This window comes from Exophiala viscosa (genome assembly GCF_022695815.1).
Source record: "Exophiala viscosa unplaced genomic scaffold EDD37scaffold_1, whole genome shotgun sequence".
NCBI lineage: Eukaryota > Fungi > Ascomycota > Eurotiomycetes > Chaetothyriales > Herpotrichiellaceae > Exophiala > Exophiala viscosa.
In genome coordinates this window covers 3,451,810-3,464,993 of record NW_026944353.1, presented here as the reverse complement: position 1 = coordinate 3,464,993, position 13,184 = coordinate 3,451,810, and the positions used below count along the sequence as shown (strand labels likewise).

The following is a 13,184-nucleotide window of genomic DNA, read 5'->3' as shown; positions in this document are numbered from 1 at the left end:
CCGCCTGGGGAGAATTCGGGTCCGGCGTCATTCGATAACAGGAAAGAGGCTCCGCTTGGCTTGTACTGCGTTGCGGCGATATAGACGGTGACAGAATTTGACGTCATTCTATAATTTGTCACACAAGGTCAAAAGTGGTTGTAAGGCTTCGCTAATATGGTGAGACGATCCTGAGGAACCGCGAATGGTCTTCTGCATGGTCGAAATGAGACAGGATGCCATTTATGGATGTTCATTGGGATTTGCGTCTGTTTCAGACCGGTTTTAGCTACATCGGCTTTCAAGCGGTTGGACGGAAGCCCTTTTCGAGAAATGAAAATCGGTCAAAACGAAGGAGAGACAAGATGTTCCTGCAATGACGACAGGGGGCGCGGCGACGGAGAAAAGCTCCGGAGGGATCTGCTTTGTTGGCATCGCAACATACAACCACAGAGAGTATCAAGTTTACGTATTTTTGGCGAAAGATCACTTCCGAAATAAGATAGGTACGAGGTAACTTTGGGATGATGTTAAAGAGAAGTCATATGCCGGAAGGAAAACCAAGCAAGCTAAGCATTGGTGGCATCTATCCCGTCCTGTCACGTGAATTTCACGACTCGGTAGAGTTGCCCGAAGACCCTGCTTATGTAAGTCATCGGCCAAAATTTTGGAAACTGCGTCTGTAGAAAGCAATGAACAGAGACTGTAATAGCCTCCAAAGTCTCGACACTCCTGCTGCACTTCGTGCTTGATATTCTGGGTAGAGTGTGACATCGGTTGAAACCATGGCCAAAACAAAGACGAAATCCCACTCCAAACAAAAAGACATCCTCCACTCGACAACCACGCCCCTGGTCAAGTCGGCACCGAAAAAGTCTCAACGGTCAATTGAGGATCTCCTAACCGAAGCCGCAACACTCCTAGAGCAATCTCAGCCAGAACTCGCCCTCCCTCTCGCCGAGGAAGCACTCCGCCGTCTCGAGACTGAGAGACAGTCCAAAGATGACAACGATATAGATGCATTGCTGCAACTCGCCGCACAGGGTCAATCTACTCTACCAGAAGCACTCGCGGTTGAGGCAGAGATCCAACTCGCCCTAGGTGACGCCGACTCGGCGAGACGAAGTTTCCTCCGCGCTACACAGATCGATCCAAATGGAGCACTGGTCAGCGCCGAGCCGTGGCTATGGCTCGCCCAGTTATGTGAAGGAGGAGGCAGGGAGAGCATATCATACTTTGAAAAAGCGATAGAAGTTCTGCGGAACGAGATCGACGTACTTGAAGATGACGAGGCAAAAGCTGAGGATCAGAGTGTAAAAGTCTTGGACGAGAGGAAGGCCAAACTCGCAGATGCGCTGTGCGCAATGGCCGAGGTATACATGACGGATCTGAGTTGGGAAGAGGACGCAGAGCAACATTGCGAGCAGTTCGTCACCGAAGCAGTCGCTGTTTGTCCCGACCGGATGAGTGCAGGAGTTTTGCAGACACTAGCGAGTGTGAGAATAAGCCAGGAACGCTTCGACGACGCCAGACAGGCGCTACGGCGCAGTGTCGAGATTTGGAAGGACATTCCCGCAGACGTGGATGATGAGGCGCGACCAAATTTCGCTACCCGCGTCAGTCTGAGCAGGTTGCTAATGGAAGTTGAGGCTGAAGCAGAAGCCATGACTGTGTTGGAAGGCTTGGTGCGAGAAGACGATCAAAGCGTCGAGTGCTGGTACTTGGGTGGATGGTGCCAGGTCCTCATGGCGCAGAAACCAGACGCAGCCCCAGAGTACCATACAAAGAGCCAGGAAGCCTCCAAAATATGGCTGGATAACTGTCTGAGACTATATCGCGTGCAAGATTATGAGGATGATAGGCTCAAGGATCATGCGCTTGAGTTGGTTCAGCAATTAAATAAGGATTTAGGGATGGAAGATCAAATGGATGATGACGAAGCTTGGGAAGACGAGGAAGAGCAGGACGAAGATGAGGACGGTGACCTTGAGGTGGAAGGTGCACATGAGAACCATGCAGATGGTGACGTCGAGATGAGCTAGGTACCCTCGGATAGCTGAGATTAGGCCAAGTGATCCTCGAAGACTCTCTCGAAGGTCTTTCTGGGAATCTCCGGCTGGAAATCGAAAAGATGATTGTCCAGTCTGCCAACCCCATCTGCGACACCATGCCCGCTCGCTAGCAGTGTTTTAATACTGAACCTCATCTCTCCCAGATCATCCTCCTTCAGCCTTGCTTGTTCTTCCTGCTTCTTAGCCTCGTTCACATCGACCCATGTAACTTGGTACTTGACACCTCTGGCTATCTCGAGCTCGGCAATAAGATCGTCGAGCTTGCCAGTCCACCCTTGAACCCTCAGTGTCCGACCTTGTCCTTCAAAGGCCATGCGCAACGAATCAATTGTGTACCTTGCGATATCTGGAATCGAGGTGACCCCAATTCGTGCGCCTGGCTGACCATATATTTTCGCAGTAAGCGCCTTGTGTTCAAACCCGTAGAACTCGTCAAGGGCCCATTCGGTGAAGATACCAGTCACCATCAAGGTGTACTGAAAGCCAGGGGTTTGAGGCGCTCTGGCTCGGAGATATGCTCGGACGGCTTGCTTGTCACGGAAGTAGCGCATATTGTAGATCTCGCGCTGTGCAATGTCGCTATTCCACTCTGATGCATAGAAATGCTGGATACCGGCTGTGATAGCTGCCTCCACCATTGCAGGCTGCAGTACCATCAGAGCATTTCCAACTGCGGAGATAACATGGCTGAAACCTGGTCCAGTCTGTCAGTAAGAGCGCGAGGCTCATTCATCGTCAAGCTGACCTCTGTACGATGCCGGATCGTAGAGCGATCCGGCAATGACCTCTACGTCGAGGTCTTTGAATTTGGAAACCCTATCCGGGGTTGCCAGTATGGCGACACGCTCGAATTGCTTCTTCTGACGGACCAACTCATCAAGCAGTGGCTTTCCCAGAGCACCGCTCGCGCCTATTAGCAAGACTGAGATTGGTGTCATTGCAGGTATTGTGCTCGACTGATTGGTGACAGGGAGATGTTGATGGCAGCTTGTGAGCGAGTAGTCGGTATAAATATTACACCCATCTTCATCGGATGAAGAAGCAGCAGAGACCAAGACCGCTAGAGTGAATATGACCCACCAGACAGGACTGATGCTGACAGACGTCGAGTCTCTCAAAGACCAGAGCCATGCCAGTTCTTTCAGGTCACGTTTATTTCCGAATCAGGACTTTGGTGGAAGTGGCATTCCGTGATGCTGACTAAACACGATGCAGGTACACCTTGCCCCTGTTGATGATTCGGATCTTGAGAATGATGTGTCTGCTTTCAGAATACGACCTCAGTGGTGCCGAGTTGTGGAGGGGTGCTTAGGTGGTCTCATGTTTCAATCATCTTGCCATGCGCTCTTTTTCACCTTGTCTTGAGATCTGCTGCCGCCGACGCCGACTTTCACATTTGACAAGTCTCGCTGCATGAGGTGATCCCCTTCATTGGCGCCTGTTCTCGTACTTTCCAGGTAGAATCGACCGCCTTCATAGCATCCAAGATACAGGCCACTCCCAAGTGCAGTCCAGCATCCTCGCAGAAGAGCTCCCCGAAAGAGTCCTCGTACACCTTCAGCTTTCAGAACCTCTCGAGCTACCGTGAAGCCACTTTTCCTCCCCGATCCTTGGATGCCATGCATCAGGAGACTGGTCGGTTTCGACTTCGGATCTGGTTTCGTTGACGGCTCCTCTCCAGAACCAGCTGCTAGCATGATTCTTGTCTTCACCACGTCGATGGGAGTAGTGATCCATGCAGCTCCGCTACCAGCGATACCAGCACTGTAAGCAGTAATAGTTGCGCGTTCGAGTATCCCGTCCACGGGCTCGCCGCCTTTCTTAGCTTTCCGGCGTGCCATGAAATAGTTCTTCAAAGACTCAAATACTGGGAATTGCAGAGCGGTAAAGGGGAGATTTCGTGCCGCGAGGGCTGTGTAACCCCTCCACAGCCTGGAAGGCTGCTTTCTGAAAGTTTTCAATACTTGCAGCGAAGTAGATCCCCGTCCACTCGAATTGAGCATCTGCGCATTTTGCTTCAACACCTCGGCAGGAGTCAGGATCGCGCAGCTAACCAATTCCGCTCCACCACTTGCGGCTGCGTGTATAGCAGGTTGCGGTAAGTAGAGCGAGGAGTTTGGAGGAACCGCTTCATTGAGAGTATATTTCAAGGCTTCGTATGTGGTAAAGAATGCGCCGGAAGAGGGAATGGTGATAAGGATGACAGAGCCAACACCCTGGTACAGCCCGCGGAACAAAGAGCGTTTGGTCGAGCCGTCAGCGTTTTTGTACAATTTCGCATAGTCCTGAGACTGCAATCGTGTCTTTAGTGTGTCTAGAGGGTAAACGAGCAGATCGACCGTGAAAGCAGCAAATGCACCGGCCTGTGATTTGGGTCAGAGCTCGAGACGGAAGACAACCATCGTTTCAACTTACAAGCCAAATATCTGTATTAGTATTGGAAGACATTGAAAGCCACGGACGCCGGAAACAGAAGAAGAAAGAAAGCAAATCAATGTACAACTAACCACCTAGGGGGAAATCATAGACATCGTGAATGATGATGCAGACAAAAAAAGGGTGGATGATCGTCGTCCGCCGACGCAATCTTATCTTATCTAATCTGCCTACGCTTTGGCTGTTTGTCGAGCACCATGCGAAAGGAGCAACGACAACCACAATGACCACGGCGAACTCCTCATGGACAGAATGTGGTCTTGGACCCGATGTAGGTGACGGGTGCGGCAGAATACAACTCAATTGCCAAGGACGTTTGTGCTGTCGCCGTCCACCGCTTCATCGACCCCCATGTGTGAAGTTGACCTCGGCTAACCTTCCCTTTACCGTATCACTCCGCAAAAATGTCGGCGCCCACAAAGAGCGCTGGCGAGGGCCAGTTCAGGACCTTCGACGGACATCCAGCATTCATCAGATACTCAGCAACGATGGCGGCTCCTCAGTATGTCCCAGATCTGTATCTTTGGTGCCTGACAAGCAACTGACATACCTCTAGACAAGAAACACCGCTCAAGACGGTCCAGCTTGAATCGCTGGTAAGTTCACACTCGGCTCACAAATCTGGTCACAAGGCATTGACACGATTACAGGTCGTCATGAAGGTCATCAAGCACTGCGCAACTCGTTTCCCAACCGTCGCCACGGGTAGTCTTGTCGGTATGGACGTCAACGGCACCCTCGAGGTCACCAACTCTTTCCCTTTCCCGGTCGTCGATCTTCCTGCGGAGGCGCAATATGAACAACAGCACTTCAACAGCGCAGCTGCCGCTCCACGAGCCAAGTCAAACACCGCCTACCAGGCCGAAATGATCAGAATGCTTCGCGAGGTCAATGTTGACGCAAACAATGTTGGATGGTACACCAGCGCGAACTTGGGCAATTTTGTCAACGCCAATTTCATCGAGAATCAATACCACTACCAGAAAGAGTTGAACGAGAAGACTGTCGCGCTTGTCCATGATGTGAGCCGCAGCTCGCAAGGTCTCCTCAGCATTCGCGCCTTCAGACTCTCTTCTCAATTCATGGCCGCCTACAAGGAAAACAACTTCACCACCGAGAAGTATGTCTCTAATACTCGTGCAAATTGAGTCTCACTAACCACGAACAGGCTTCTCAAGTCCGGTCTCAAGTACACTGACATCCTGGTCGAACTTCCCGTCACTGTCCACAACAACCACCTGGTCACTACCTTCCTCCACCAGATTCCCAAGCTTCTCGCATCCGGCGTCATGAGGCCACCAACCTCTGTCGACGAAATCGAGAGCAACCCGATTGTCAAGAACGACACCCTCGCTCCCAGCTTCGAGAGTCTTTCGATTAATATTGACCCCTATCTTTCGCAAACTGCCGACAATCTCCTCGACTCGATCGAGACTCACCATGTCGAAGCCAACAACTTCTCGTACTATCAACGTGCCCTGGCCAGAGAGCAGGCTAAGATTCAGCAGTGGCAAGCTAAGCGCAAGGCCGAGAATGCTGCAAGAGCTCTCTCGAAGCAGCCACCGTTGCCGGAGGATGAGTGGCAGAGACTGTTCAAGCTGCCTACTGAACCAAGTCGCTTGGAGAGCATGCTGAACAGCAGACAAGCCGAGCAATACGCCCGCCAGGTTGATGGATTCGTTGCTGGAACGACTGGAAAGATGTTCGCCGTCAGAGGAAACTTGCTGCCAAATGAGGGCAAGGAGGAGTGAACTCATATGAAGTACGATGAAGTACGATGAAGTACGATGAAGTACGATGAGAAAGATGGTAAAGAGACACGAGCCACGCGTGATGCACCGTGAGCAGACTCGAGATTTTACCATGACCTGTAATTAGCATCGCTTAGCATAGCGTCCGGCGTTCGGGGTTTGAGCTGGAGGCCACCCTGTGCAACACACAGGCAGGCTGATGTTTGATGCTGGGAGGGTTCCTTTGCAAAAGCACCAAAAGTTCAGCATAGTTACGGCAGACTCTTCGGAGGAAAGGAAGAACAATAGGTGTTGGTGAGTGTGCGCACCATGACAGATTATCCTAATGCCGTACTGTGCAGCTGGCGCCCTCCGTAAAGATCAGGCAAGATCTGGAAAATTAGAAGTTGCAGAGCCTCTTTTCTCTTCCTGCTTTGGCACCCTTGCTGTTCGTATTATTCCTCCTTCGGTCACCGCATTTGCTTCAGGTCCTCGTTAGCTCCGATCGTTGTGCTACATGCGCTTCGAGCCATCTTCTTGCAGCGTTTTCTCCAAGACTGGTTCTCTTTACTTTACCTTGACTGGTGGCTTTTCATGAATTGATTTCGATTTCCACGTTTTCTTCGATCGCGCCCGCGTCTCCATCTTCGCCTTGTTCAGCCCTGATTCTGGTCTTTCTAGAAAGAAAGAAGAACCTAGATCAAGGATCCAAAAATTGCATCCAGACTCACAGATCGGGCCTAGCCAGTAGTCTGAAAGGCTGATGCGACCGTATGAATACTCCAACATGTTGCTGGCATGTCTCATGCTATGACCTTGTTGTTCCACCCGTTCCTGCTTCCTTGACCTCTCTGTGAAGTCCCTAGAACTTGACCGCGAGCTTGATGCATTCTGTATATAGCGCTTTGTATCGCAAGCAAGGGTACTTGACAAAGAGAACTCGCGGCCATGACAGGGATCACTGTAACAGAGCGAATCCTTCTCTTTCTGTAAGAACTTTTTGGAATGTGTAGAGGCTTGGAGTCTTGGACAAGGACAAGGACATCTGCGAAGAGATCCAGGAGAAGTGATCAGCCCAAGGATTCATAGCATTTGCATCATTCATTCATGGGGAAGACAATGTCGAGGACGGGGTCTTTCGTCGGGCCGGTAAGTTGTACATGCTTGGAGGTGTACCGTGTATAGCAAGTAGCCAGGTCATGGGAGTCTGTGGAACTCGCATGGAAGAGTACGGAGGGACGAGCTATCGATTGTGTGGGAGACAGATAGGAACAGCCACTCGCATCTGTGTGTAGTCAGCAAGATGGACATAGTCGTCCTGGGATATAGAGCATTGTTTCCGGAGGTAGAAGATCGAGGCGGATGGGACAAGGCAAAAGCAACACACTGTTCGCAGCAAGAGGTCTTCTTCGTCTGAATGCTCATAGCATGCAAAGTCTTTAGTGTCTTCAGTGCACCGAAGAAAGGACGATTAGGGAGTGTTCGTGGGTTTCGTAGGCGCTTATAGGCTGCCGTTTCGTAATACCGCTGCCACCATTGCATACCACCCTAGGTACATGGCGGCTAACGTTTAGAGCCCCAAAGTTGATTTCTGCACCCATAGCCCTTGCTCTACGCTGTGTAAACTGCCCTTGTGATCTTACCACCATTGCCGTCTTCCCATACACATCTGTAAATAACAAATACCGCTCAATCTAGATCCCGGGGACTTTACCTGCAATCCAACAATCGTAATATGCACCGAAAATCGTCGAAATCAATTCCTTGCTCAGTTCTTTCAGATCCCATCAGACATCATCACTGCAAGGGCACACCTTCATGATTTCTCACCGCGGACACACTGGCAGACTCTTCTCATACCCCGTGACATCCATCCCACCATGGCATCGCGGATCTGCGTCCCATACTCATACTGTGAGCAACTTCCGTCCCCACTGTATTCATACTTTGCAGCAACCTTCCTTGCGCGAACCATGTCATCCACAACAATGCAAACCCCGACTGAGTCACTGATCCAGCGTAAGGAAGAGCTTCCCGCGCAGAAGACTTTCAAAGTTGAGGTATCCAACGGTTCTCAACGGCGCTTGTTTCAGGCTGCATTGGCTTTTTCGCACACCCACTCTACGCGTCGCAAACTTGAACTCTCTTCTGGCTCAGTCTCAGTTCCAGTTACGGGCTTGTGCACCTTGATCCGCATCACGAGCTCTGCGCTCGGCTTCAGAGCCAGAGTTCAGTAGCTGATTTTGAGTCTGCTTTTTCTGTTCGGACAGTTGGGCGGAAAGCTTGCCGCCAGACTTGTTGGCTTTTGCAGCACGTTCCTGTATGTCACAATCAGTACAGCACTACGACACAACGTAGATTACTTCTGATCTGAGGCCAGCTGGGAATTCTGGCTCGAGCAACAATATGAGTGCAGGACTAGATGCTCACCTCGGCAGCTCTGGCCGCCGCACTCCGAGCATCATCGGGACTTGGGGGACCCTCAGTTGCACCAAGTGTGCGACCAGGCGTGGTTGCGGTCAAGTTGCGAGGTCGGGGACCAGGTTCCGATCTCGTCTGAGGGTCTTCTCCCAGAGTTCGCCCAGGGTTGGAGAAATTATCCGGTTGATTGGCGGATTTGGAACAAAGATTTCCCATGGTGACTGAGTGGAATTTTCTTCTGAACTTGTGCAGGCGTGGGGCGGCGAAGAGAGGGCGCGTAGGCGTCTGCTATCGGTGCAATATATCCTAAGAGGGACGTTTGAACATCGTTTGGCTAAAGACTAAACGAGTTTAGCTTGGCAAACCCAGGTACAGTATGGTGCTGGTGCTGTAATTTTGGCACCAGCCGACAGCCCGACACAGTGTAAATTCGGAGAACTTGAACTGTCAAACTCTGGGGTGATTATCTGCATCCTCTTTGCGCACACTTCTCGCGTATCTGATTTGCTGCAAATGATATCCGCGCAACGGTTTTCTCTACACTCAATTTGCACGTCAAGATTACCTCCTTTTCCCTCAAAATATCTTGCAACCTGTCTGCTCGATTGTCAGCATGCTTAAAGATGCTGGAGTAACTTTCTTTGAATAAGGTCGTGTTTTTACGCTAGTAATGTAAGTGGTAATTACGTCTGCCTACTCACAAACTTTCAGACCAGAGTCTCGAGTCAGGTGGAAAAGAGCGGCAAATTGGTAAAGGAAGATCCGTATGACCCGGCATCGCGGCTTGATGCCTGATACCTTGGGGCACGGGTAACAGTACCGGTGACTGGCTGCGTCTACGTCGCTGCACGGTTTGGCTGCAACTGATGGTACCATGGACACTCCACCGGAATTTTACCAGCGCGTCGACGGGGTAGCACCTCATCATGGTCGATAACAAAGTGCTCTCGCATCATCGCTGTCACAAGGAGAGTGCAATGATTTCAACATTTCAAGTGTGGGATGCTACGTTAAATCAGTGCATTCTTGAATGGTAATGATGGATTAGCTACACTTCGAGATACGGCTACGAAGGGGTGGTCACGAACCCCCCGGTCTGAGAATGAAAATTCTTCACGGCATAATGCCCTTGTCCCAGATTACACAGACGTTGATCTGGTCTTCTCAATCCAAAGGCTGCAGTGAAACAGGTGAACCTTTTTTATCAACGGAAATGGCCTTCTTCATGCCTAGCCTCCTCTCTGACCAGTGCGACAGAGAAATGCAGATCCGTCCCAAGCCTTGACGAGCTTGGGACACCACCACAACTAGGGGTGAGTCAGGTTGACAGAGAGTTACTGGACGGTTAAGAGTTTGGCTTCGCCGTTTACGCCGTTTACGCTGGCGGTGCCCCAAGCACTTCTTTGGTCGATGAACGCCCCATGACTGTGCAAATAGAGCGCTGTACTACCGATCTCCGGGGTGTCAAGATCCGATCTGATCTGAAACTGAACCTGCTCTGTCTAGGCTGCTGAGTGGCCGTTGGGTCTCCGCATCCTCGCCCGTTAGTGGTACCTCGAGTCCCTCTTACACTAATACGAGCGGAATTTCCGACGGCGATGATTTCCTGCACTTGTTAAGCTTTTTCCCTTGCTCCTTTTACGATATCGAAAGTGAACCGTTTTACTCACAGGCTGCGAACCATGGCATTGCATGATTCAACCGTTGGATACGTAAATTGAAACTCCCAGAAGACAATATGTTCGGAGGGTGTTCTGGGTATATTAACCCTTTCTCTCTCTGTGCCCCCCGTTTCATTTTCCTATCTACGCTTGATACATCAATTTCGTCGACCACCAGCAACACACAGCAACAGCAACACTCTTGACATCGACCTCACAAGCGTAGACACACTCCCTCTTCAACACCAGCACTCTTCATCAGGAGCTTGTCACCCACAAGCTTCTCGTTGACAACAGCATCCTCCCATCACTTGATGTAAGTAACTGTGCTTGTTTGTATCGGTGTGCAACAGAAAGTTAACCGTTACGATAGCACCTTGTCACCCTCCCCACATATCTCTCCGACACCCAGAGATACAGTCAGAATGGCCGACACTGTTAAACAGTGCCCAATGTGCCAAAAGCGTCTGGGAGCCGACCCTTCAAACTTCCGCAGGCACCAGAGAAGATGCCAGGGCGTGAGGTACCCTTGCGGGATCTGCCATCGACAATTCAGCCGCCGTGACAACCTCAAACGGCATATAGAGGCTCACAAGGAGCAAGCCAATCCTGGTGCGGGCGGCGCCATCCCTCCCGCCAATGCTAACGGCAATGGCCAGGCCTTGCCGGTCGCTGATGTGGTCGGTGCCAGCCAACAGCCTCAGTTGGCAGCGGCACAGACGCCCACCCAGCGGCCGGCCCAAGAGCCACCCGTCCTCGAGTGGGCGCAAGTAGAGCCCGTCCTCCGGTTGGCGCAAGTACAGCCCGAGGCCCAACAGCACGCGGTCCTTTACTGGCCGCAAGTACAGCACCCGGTCCAAAGGCGGCCGGTCCCTGAGATGTCGGTGCCAGCCCAGGCCCCACTGGGTGTACAAGACTTCGACCTCAACGACGTCGACCTCAACAACGTCGACTTCACCGCGATGCTGGACCAGAGTTGGGAGCCTCCGTCCTCATTGTCATCGATGGTACCTATGGCAATACCATCAACGGACTCTGGGTACGCAACGTACTCGGATCCGTCCAATGGGGCCGTCGTTGACGAGGCCCTCCCCCCTCTGCGCGACGTGGCATGGAATGAATTCCTGCACTCCGATTGAGAGTCGGCGCTTGCGCAAGCAGGGCTATGAAGGAGTGGCATGACTGGTGTCCCCTCGAATCCGGGTTGAAATCCTGGTGAAGGCACCGTCGTCAAATGCTAAGCTGACCCCATTGTTGCAACCTCGAATCCGGGTTCAAATCCTGGTGAGGGCATCGGCAACAACAATCATCAACATCAAGCCACTACTTGTGACTGCAAATTCGAAGCACTCCATCGACAGTACATGACCTACAACGTTCGCACATCGAACTCGGTCATTGAATACTGAGGAGCACGCTATCGACAAACACACATCCAAAGCCACCTCAACACGAGGTGCACCACAACAACAATGCCTGTCTGACACTTTTCCAGGCTACGACTACAATGCATTTACGACTTATGCCATTCAACTGTGCTTTTTAGCAATGGAGTCATCGGAAAAGAATTTTTGACAACTTGTGTTGTCTTGTACACTATTGGGTTGCAATGCAACTCCCTTCGACGAAAGGGCCCTACAAAAGAGGGCTTGAATGGAATTTTGGGAATTTTGGGACTTCGACTGTACTGTACACTATGGATGGAAATGGAATGGGCATGCTCAGGGCAGAGAGGGCTTGAGAAACTCGCCCACAAAATCTCTGCAGGGAAAATTTGCAAGGAGTTTTGGTTTTGGATTGTATGCATCTGTGGGATTCTTGGGACTTCGCAAAGGCAAAGAAGGACAGGTCGAGATCGGAGGGACGCTCGTATGCCTGAGCGATGGGAAACAATGGTGGATCTCTACGGGCGATCAAAGCAGGTCATCCACATGAAAGCAATGGAGGAAAGCAAATGACTGGCTCGAGTTGACAGAAAACGGTCAATACACTCAAGTGATCTGCCCACCTGGTCCCATTTCACCGTAAAACTAAATGACTTGCATATGACTCGCAATCGTTTCGCGCAATATTTGCCCGGATTCTCAACGGTCAAGCCTGCGACTGGCTGTTCCACAGTATGACAGGTCCACCGTCTCCACTAACGTGATATTGTTCAGCCTTGCGTACCGTACTTCTGCACTCTTTTCCACCCCACCCTCTCTACTACTTCCGCCTTATTACACTCTTACTTTGCCCAACGTTGGAAAGAAACCTTGCTGCGCGTATAGTAATGAAGGTTAAGCGGGCTCTACAATGGCCGGTCAATGGGACCCAATAACGGCTTCCCATTAACAGCATCGAGTAAGATCAATTTCCTTATGAACTTACTATTCGTCCTGCCATAATGTATCCGTTGATCTGATCTTGGGATTTCCGACCTGAAGTATCCATAGACTTTTCTTTCTGGCATTGAAAGGTGCTTCGAAACAAGTATAAGTTCCTGCCTCCTCCCCCGATTCCTGCATCCTTTCTTTCCGTTTCTCAATCAATTCGACTTCTCACTTCGCTGCTGTCTCTCTTTGTATGTGCTTCCCCTTTGCCTTTTCAGCTTTCGCTTTTCCCTATTCCCCTGTCTACCTCTTTTCATCTGTCGCTTTCCATATCGCTATTGTGATCCCTTCTCCTACTTGTCTATCCCTTGCCTCACTGTTCTTTCTTTTTTCTATTTCCCGGCCTTCCGGACCCCGTTCTTTTCCATTCTTCTGGTGAGTACTCACTTACTCTCTACTTTTTGCTGTTTTCCGCTTTCCTTACTCCTCCGTTCTGGTTATCCTTCTTGTCGTTGTCTCCTTCCTGTGTCTCTTTCCTGTGTCTCTTTCCTGTGTCTCTTTCCTGTGTCTCTT

The 13,184-nt window shown here is 50.9% G+C and overlaps 6 protein-coding genes across 6 annotated transcripts; 3 read left to right on the top strand and 3 right to left on the bottom strand.

The window, feature by feature from the left end:
• Window positions 1-519: 519 nt before the first annotated feature.
• Window positions 520-2,031, top strand: EDD37DRAFT_66296 (NAD-dependent histone deacetylase SIR2). Its single transcript, XM_062819176.1, has one exon. The coding sequence runs from the start codon at window positions 765-767 to the stop codon at window positions 2,019-2,021; it is 1,257 nt and encodes a 418-aa protein (XP_062675615.1). The 5' UTR covers window positions 520-764; the 3' UTR covers window positions 2,022-2,031.
• A 174-nt stretch (window positions 2,032-2,205) lies between these two features.
• Window positions 2,206-2,989, bottom strand: EDD37DRAFT_645470 (uncharacterized protein; the record flags this gene model as incomplete). Its single annotated transcript, XM_062817632.1, has 3 exons — window positions 2,206-2,224; window positions 2,268-2,745; window positions 2,797-2,989. 3 exons carry the CDS (start codon window positions 2,987-2,989, stop codon window positions 2,206-2,208), a joined length of 690 nt encoding a protein of 229 aa, XP_062675614.1.
• Window positions 2,990-3,376: 387 nt separating this feature from the next.
• On the bottom strand, window positions 3,377-4,499 carry EDD37DRAFT_655571 (MC family mitochondrial carrier protein; the record flags this gene model as incomplete). The annotated part of the gene is made up of 2 exons (XM_062818767.1): window positions 3,377-4,414; window positions 4,467-4,499. 2 exons carry the CDS (start codon window positions 4,497-4,499, stop codon window positions 3,377-3,379), a joined length of 1,071 nt encoding a protein of 356 aa, XP_062675613.1.
• A 392-nt stretch (window positions 4,500-4,891) lies between these two features.
• Window positions 4,892-6,238, top strand: EDD37DRAFT_559046 (eukaryotic translation initiation factor 3 subunit H; the record flags this gene model as incomplete). The annotated part of the gene is made up of 4 exons (XM_062813775.1): window positions 4,892-5,004; window positions 5,044-5,083; window positions 5,138-5,607; window positions 5,656-6,238. The coding sequence occupies 4 exons, from the start codon at window positions 4,892-4,894 to the stop codon at window positions 6,236-6,238; spliced, it is 1,206 nt and encodes a 401-aa protein (XP_062675612.1).
• Window positions 6,239-8,284: 2,046 nt separating this feature from the next.
• On the bottom strand, window positions 8,285-9,052 carry EDD37DRAFT_66324 (uncharacterized protein). The gene is made up of 2 exons (XM_062819187.1): window positions 8,648-9,052; window positions 8,285-8,535 (listed from the first exon to the last, which is right to left on the bottom strand). The coding sequence occupies exons 1-2, from the start codon at window positions 8,852-8,854 to the stop codon at window positions 8,377-8,379; spliced, it is 366 nt and encodes a 121-aa protein (XP_062675611.1). The 5' UTR covers window positions 8,855-9,052; the 3' UTR covers window positions 8,285-8,376.
• A 1,186-nt stretch (window positions 9,053-10,238) lies between these two features.
• Window positions 10,239-11,625, top strand: EDD37DRAFT_66284 (uncharacterized protein). The gene is made up of 2 exons (XM_062819175.1): window positions 10,239-10,615; window positions 10,673-11,625. Exon 2 carries the CDS (start codon window positions 10,725-10,727, stop codon window positions 11,436-11,438), a length of 714 nt encoding a protein of 237 aa, XP_062675610.1. The 5' UTR covers window positions 10,239-10,615; window positions 10,673-10,724; the 3' UTR covers window positions 11,439-11,625.
• The last annotated feature ends 1,559 nt before the right edge of the window (window positions 11,626-13,184 follow it).

Coding starts and splice junctions, on each gene's coding strand:
- EDD37DRAFT_66296 (XM_062819176.1), top strand. CDS start 765: ATGGCCAAAACAAAGACGAAATCCCACTCCAAACAAAAAGACATCCTC.
- EDD37DRAFT_66324 (XM_062819187.1), bottom strand. CDS start 8,854: ATGGGAAATCTTTGTTCCAAATCCGCCAATCAACCGGATAATTTCTCC. Junction 8,536..8,647: donor CGGCGGCCAGAGCTGCCGAG/GTGAGCATCTAG, acceptor TGTGACATACAG/GAACGTGCTGCAAAAGCCAA.
- EDD37DRAFT_66284 (XM_062819175.1), top strand. CDS start 10,725: ATGGCCGACACTGTTAAACAGTGCCCAATGTGCCAAAAGCGTCTGGGA.